The sequence below is a fragment of the Triticum dicoccoides genome, chromosome 3B (assembly GCF_002162155.2).
Source record: "Triticum dicoccoides isolate Atlit2015 ecotype Zavitan chromosome 3B, WEW_v2.0, whole genome shotgun sequence".
NCBI classification, from domain to species: Eukaryota; Viridiplantae; Streptophyta; class Magnoliopsida; order Poales; family Poaceae; genus Triticum; species Triticum dicoccoides.
The window spans coordinates 16,083,589-16,090,015 of NC_041385.1; the positions used below are offsets into that span (position 1 = coordinate 16,083,589).

The following is a 6,427-nucleotide window of genomic DNA, read 5'->3' on the forward strand; positions in this document are numbered from 1 at the left end:
ACCTCATCATGTAACATGCATGAAAAAAGACCCACACACACTAACCTATTTCTCTAAAATGCAAGCATGCCACATCATGCAACATGCATGAAAAAGACTCACCTCCACATGCAAATATGCATGGGAATTTCCTTTTTGTTGTGATATTTATATTTAATAAATGTTATGCAACTATATACAAAAATCAAACATATTTTCAGTCCTGCCTCTTATATTATTACTCAAAATATTCATATTTCGTACAAGGAATCTCATCGAAATGTGTTGCAAACTACTCCTAATTAATACGACAAGCAGAGAAACTATCGTGCAGGGCATCACCTAATTAATACGACAAGCAGAGAAACTATAATACCCTCTATTACTTAATGTTGTGTTTGCTTTTTTGAAATATCAAATCTCATAAACTTTGTTCCAAATTTACGGAGAAAAAACATCTACATCTACAATGCCAAGATTATATGATTAGATTTATTATAAGATGCAGTTTTATACTTTATATTTGGTATTGCAGATATAAATAATTATCTCTGACAACTAAATTTACAAAGTTTGATTGTTAATAAAAATCTACGCGTACTAGTATGGGCTCCTTTGATTCAAAGGAATTCTATAGGATTTCTGGAGGATTGAAATCCTTAAGAATTTTTCCTATGTTGGTCCTTTGATTCATAGGATTGGATCCCATAGGAATTTTTCCTATGAAATCTTTTGTACTACATTTCATAGGAAATCTAACATCCACTCAATCTCTTTTTACAATTCCTTTGTTTTTCCTGTGCCATCAAACACTCCATGCTAATTCTGTAGGATTCATGTGTGCATGCCACTCTAACCCTATACTTTTCCTATTCCTACGATTTGAAAATCCTGCGAATCAAAGAGGGCCTACATTATTACACAGAGGGAGTATAGAGCTTCGGCTTCAAAACACTTTAGTTTGTTCACTGTAGTATCTTCCCCACCTGCCAAGGACCAAGCAGGCTACACCAAATTTATGGTGGTTCGTTTTGCTCTTTGACTGTTGCAACTTTGGGTGTCACATTAACTCAGCCGCTTGCTCCTTTACTGTGCCGTGCGCTTGCTGTCTCTCTACCCTTCCTCCTCTCGTCTTCTCTTCTCCAGCCGTTCACCAGAGACAGCAGAGGGAGAGAGAGAGAGAGAGAGGTTTGTTCCATGCGAACGCAGGCTGCTAGTTCGGCCATGGAGATGGAGCTGCCCAATCTCAATGTCCCGGTGAAGCAAGAAATCGTTGTGCATACTGCAGGAGCCCAAGGAAGAGGAGGTGGTGGCGGCGCCATCGCGGAGGCGTCGGAACACGGCACGAGGAGGACGGAGCCCACCGTGAGGATTGAAGCCAACATGCTTGACTGCCCCATCTGCTCCTCCCCCTTCAAGCCTCCCGTCTTCCAGGTTGGTGTAGTAGTAGAGCAATTTCTGAGGTTTGGCTACTCAACATCCCATGAACTGAATCGAATTTAGCAGCAGCTGCACGCACCGATTTTAGTAGTATTTTCTTACTTCCCTCCCTCGATCTGTCTAGTGCAAAGGCGGGCACCTGGCTTGCGGCAGCTGCGTCGCCAAGCTCCCCTGGAAGCAGTGCCAGAGGTGCGACCACGGCGGCGACTTCCACGGCTGCCCCTTTGTGGACGCCTTCGTCTCCTCGGCTAGGATGAAGTGCGACCACCACGGATGCGGCCGCCAGGGTCACCTACCACAAGCTCGACGACCACAAGAGCGCGTGCCCGCTCGCGCCCTGCAAGTGCCCGGTGTCCGGCTGCGGCTTCGAAGGCCCGCCGCCGGCGCTCCGCCACCACCTCAGCGCCGTCCATTCCATGCCGGTGCACGCGGTTCAGTACGGCAAGGTGCTCCTGCTCGAGGTGCCCGTGTCGGAGCCGCGCCGCCTGCTGTTCGCGGAGGAGGACGGCCGTGCGTTCCTCGTGGTCGGCGGCTCGCTCGGCCTGGGCGTGCCCATCGCCTTGTCGGTGGTGTGCATCAGGGCGGGGGCGTCCCCGCCGCCGCACTACGTGGCCAAGGTGTGGGCGAACGGGCCGCCGGCGGCCGCCAACGACAGGACCGACACGGTCCGGGCGGACATCCAGGTGACGAGCAGCAAGGAGCCCGGCGCCATCGCCGTGGAGGAGCTGACCTTCTTGACGGTGCCGCACAAGCTGCTGGCCGGGGCTGGCCCGTCCAGGGCGGTGTCCCTCCACCTTCGCATTGACAAGATCACCTCCTAAATGATTCTGCTATGCCTAGGGTTCTACTGATCTTGACACTAATAAGGCTTAGTCTAGTTTGGTTTAATTTAGCTTAACCGATGATGGATTTTGGTAGCATGCATCGATTCGTTCAACATCAGATGAGTACTTGTTAGTTCCCACATGATTAGTACAAGGAAGAGGTATCTTGTGGCTGTTTTTTTTTATTTGACGTTAGTATCTTGTGGCTGTTGGATGTAAGATCTTTGGGTAGCATGTAAACCAAATATATGCTGACTATATGTTTGTTAAGAAATTGTCCCTCCACGTTCGCATTGACAAGATCACCATAGTCTGACCGGCATGTCAATCTCGCCGCCACCACCGTTCAACTTGACCGAGTTCGACTAAATTAGATTAGTTGTGTGGTTTGGTGAATTATATGTTTGTGAACTATATGACTAAGAATGCAGTTTGTCAGGACACGTTAGGCCAACTCCACCGCGCGACCCCGTCCTGTCCGGGGCCCTTCGTTTGTGGTAAAACGGATAAACTGGGCGGCCCAGCGCGCGGGAGCAAACGGATTTTTATCCGTTTTGTGTTCCGTTTTTGATCCATCCGCGGCCCAAGTTTGCGCCACTTTTGGGGTGAAACGGACACCACGCGGACGCGACGGGCGTCTGCGCGTGTCTTCCCCTGGCCCGCCCGTCGGTGGCAAAGGACGGGCCTTTTTCTATCCGCCCCCTTCCTCCCTCCGGCCGCATCCCACTCCACTCTTCTTCACTCTTCCCCACTCTTCCCCTCGCCGCCGCCGCTACCATTGCAGCCGTGCAACTCGGACGCGCGCTCACCCAGCCCCTTCTCCTCGTCACCGCCGAGCTACCCAACCACGACCACCTGGTTTGCGCACCTGCTGGCCGGATTTGGGGCGGATCCGGTCGGTCTTGAGCTCGCCCGGCTGTGGGAGGCCGGGCCGCGCCATGGACTGACCGGGCACCTCGCCGGAAGGCCCTGGCAGGGCCGCAAGGCCACATGCAGGCAGTGGCTCGTCCTCTAGCCGCTCGGATCTGCACCGTCGGTGGTCCGCCGGCAGATACACGAATGGCGGCCGGCCGGGCTCGGTGCTTGCCCAAAAGCTCGTCGGCACACCGTTGCCCCTCATCAAGTGCGACCACTGCCCAAGGATGGTCGTGCGCCGCGTGTCTACAACGCCGGAACATCCCGGATGGGTGTTCATCAAGTGCCTAAACGATGGGGTATGTGCTCTTTTTAGCTTCGGTTTGTGCTTTCGGATTAGACTAGTTGTGCTAACTTTAAGTTTTATTATGTAGAATGGATGCAAGTTTTGGTATTGGGGAGAAGAGTACATCGATATATTGATAGAGCCAAATTTAGTACATGTTCGTGCACTTTTAGCTAGCCTAGAGGATGTAGATGAGACAAGTGCACTTGTTGCTAGATTAGAGGCTAGGCACGATACTACGTATGAGGAAGCAAACATCGACTTCTGGCTTGAAGAAGAAAGGAGGGTGCAACGTCGAGCCTCCTCCACAGATCAATAATGAGTGCATCGAGAAGGTCCTAACCCAACTCAAGGGAGCAGTTATAGAAGTTGGATATCTTCTCAAATGTATTCTTGTCGTTCTTGTTTTCTTTGACCTTGCTTTACTAGTCAAAATGTGATGATGTATTGTCATGTATCAAAAATGAATGATGAAAAAAAGTTTAAAGACTTGCAAAGAAATGTGCACGCGGACAAGATGCGGCCCGGATGCGTCCACGCGCTGGACGCACGGCCACCGCATCCCGGAAATTGAACGGACACGACCCCATTGCCCTACCCAAACGGACAGAATCCGGACAAAACGGACGTCCGTTTGGGATCACGCGGTGGATTTGGCCTTACATCTGTTAAGTTTAGTAAGATCATATCCCACATTGTGTGTTTTGTAAAGCAATAATTACTTGTCAACTGGACCATCACACCCTCTCATCCGAAGAGGCACATCTTAATCTCAAGCGTTGGTTTTATTAGAGGGGTTGTACGTGAAGTGGAACCCAAAGTTATATTATCCCAAATAAAAACTCCACCTACATAGCAATACTTTAAAGATCAAAAAAAAAAGATCAGTTCTTTGAAAAGTTAAAACAAACATTAGCGGCATGCTAAAATTATTGGCACCTATCTTTCCTTTTGGGGTATGCTCTGCTGGCTCCAACATTTGCCACAATGGCCACCCCAGTTTTCCTCTTAGGTCTTCACCCTCCCCTCTCTTTCATTATTTCCCCACTAAAACACACGGTGTGACCAGAAATAACCATGAAGGAAGGGGAGAGTCGTGCAACAAGGGTGAGTGCCAAGGAGGTGAAGTCGGAGTCGGAGAAAGGGGAGGTGACGATGCAGGACGAAGGCGAAGCAGGGGATGCGTTGGTGGCGGTGGAATCCATGGCACCGACGCAGATCGACGTGAGGATGGACGTGACACTCCTCCATTGCCAGGGCTGCCTCCTCCCCCTCAAGCTCCCCGTGTTCAAGGTTATCTCTCCTCTCACACCAAAGCGACCAATTTTTTTGAAAGAACAAAAAAAACCTCATTCTATATCTTTTTGAGAGGATTCCTTTGAGATCTTCGGAAGATGACACATTTATTTTATTTTCACGTGGATGCAAGACATTTGTTATCTTCTTCATCTATATTGTGTGCATCGTAATGATGCAGAGACCAAACGTTATACTCCTTTTGTTAAAACAAACTTGCGTGTGGTTGCGTTTACTGTGGCAGTGCGATGCCGTAGGGCACGTAGTGTGCTACTACTGCCGTGCCGGGCACCGCACCGTCTGCAGCCGTGCCAACACCCACTGCGGCCAGCTGGACAAGGTGGTCGGCGCCGCCAAGGTGCCATGCCCCTACAAGGCGTTCGGCTGCGAGCGCTACGTGGTGTTCCATGAGGCTGCGGACCACCAGCGCGTGTGCCTGTCCGCGCCCTGCACCTGCCCGGAGTCCGCATGCGCTTTCATGGGCTCCCGCGCGATGCTGGTCGACCACTTCGCCGCCGATCACCAGCGCCCCGCCGTCACGGTCCGCTATGGCCGGTCTTGGAGCCTAAGCTTCTCCCTGTCGCACGGCTGGCACCTGCTCGTCGGGGAGGAGGACCGCAGCGTGTTCCTCGTCTCCCTCTGCCTGCTCGGTGCGGGCACCGCCGTGTCACTGATGTGCATCAGGCCGGACGGCGAGGCTGAGACGGGGCCCCGGTTCTGGTGCAAGCTCTCCATTGAGCGTCGTGGCGGCGACAAGGACTACGACCTAGTTCTCATGACCTCGCCGGTGATCAGCAACGCGCTGTCCACGTGCGCGCCGGCGTTGGGCCAGGGGATGTTCTTGGTGGTGCCCCAGGAGCTGCTCTCCGGCGACATGCTCACCCTCAGCGTCCGGATCGATCTGATCCCACCTGCCGCCGTCGCTCCCAAGTCAACTACACCGCAGGCCAGGGTGCCGCGGAGGATGCAGTGAAGTAAGTGTTTGATCTCCTTCATGTTATGGATGATTAGTGCAGCTAAGTTAGATGATTAGTATGAATGTATGACTAGAGGCTAAACCACACATGTGCAAGCTAATTAACCTAATCAATCAAGATTATGGTAACAAGTTCAGTAGTAATTTAACTAAGCAGCAGTGAAGGATTACTACTGGCTATGGATGATTAGTATAAATTTATGATTATTCTGGCATCTGATGGTTAAGCTGTTTAGGCAATATCATTACTAGATCAGTTTAACAAGATTTTTTTTTTGCTGCGAGCAAGCTTGACCTGATGCTCAAAGAACCTTAAAGTTCAACCGAAGATGCCATTGTGGACAGAGTCACATTTCAAAGAGTTTTCCCCCCTCTCGGAGACGGGTCAAGTTGTGTGAGGATCATGCTTCTTTCAAAGTTTGTCTTCATGGTTCACATAAATCCTGGTGTGTTTTGATGTAAACCTTTTGGTATTCGATGACTTGGAACTTCTATGTTTAATAAACTGATTGTGCGCATCACATGATGTAGATGCCTGATGCAGAGGCCTGGGTTACCCCTTTCTGAAAAAAAAGATGAACAACAGTTGTGTCCATTGTCCAACATAGCGTCAAATATAAGCTTTGATTTTTTTTTTTTTTTGTAATTCATCTGTGAACACAAGTAAAATGTAGCTTTCGCACACCAAACCATAAGATTATTTTTGAATTT

General features: G+C 50.1%; 1 protein-coding gene and 1 pseudogene across 1 annotated transcript; both read left to right on the forward strand.

Annotated features, from left to right (window-relative positions):
- Positions 1-1,162: 1,162 nt before the first annotated feature.
- On the forward strand, positions 1,163-2,426 carry LOC119280526 (annotated as a pseudogene).
- A 2,095-nt stretch (positions 2,427-4,521) lies between these two features.
- On the forward strand, positions 4,522-5,713 carry LOC119279093 (putative E3 ubiquitin-protein ligase SINA-like 6). The gene is made up of 2 exons (XM_037560491.1): positions 4,522-4,737; positions 4,985-5,713. The coding sequence occupies exons 1-2, from the start codon at positions 4,522-4,524 to the stop codon at positions 5,711-5,713; spliced, it is 945 nt and encodes a 314-aa protein (XP_037416388.1).
- Positions 5,714-6,427: the final 714 nt, after the last annotated feature.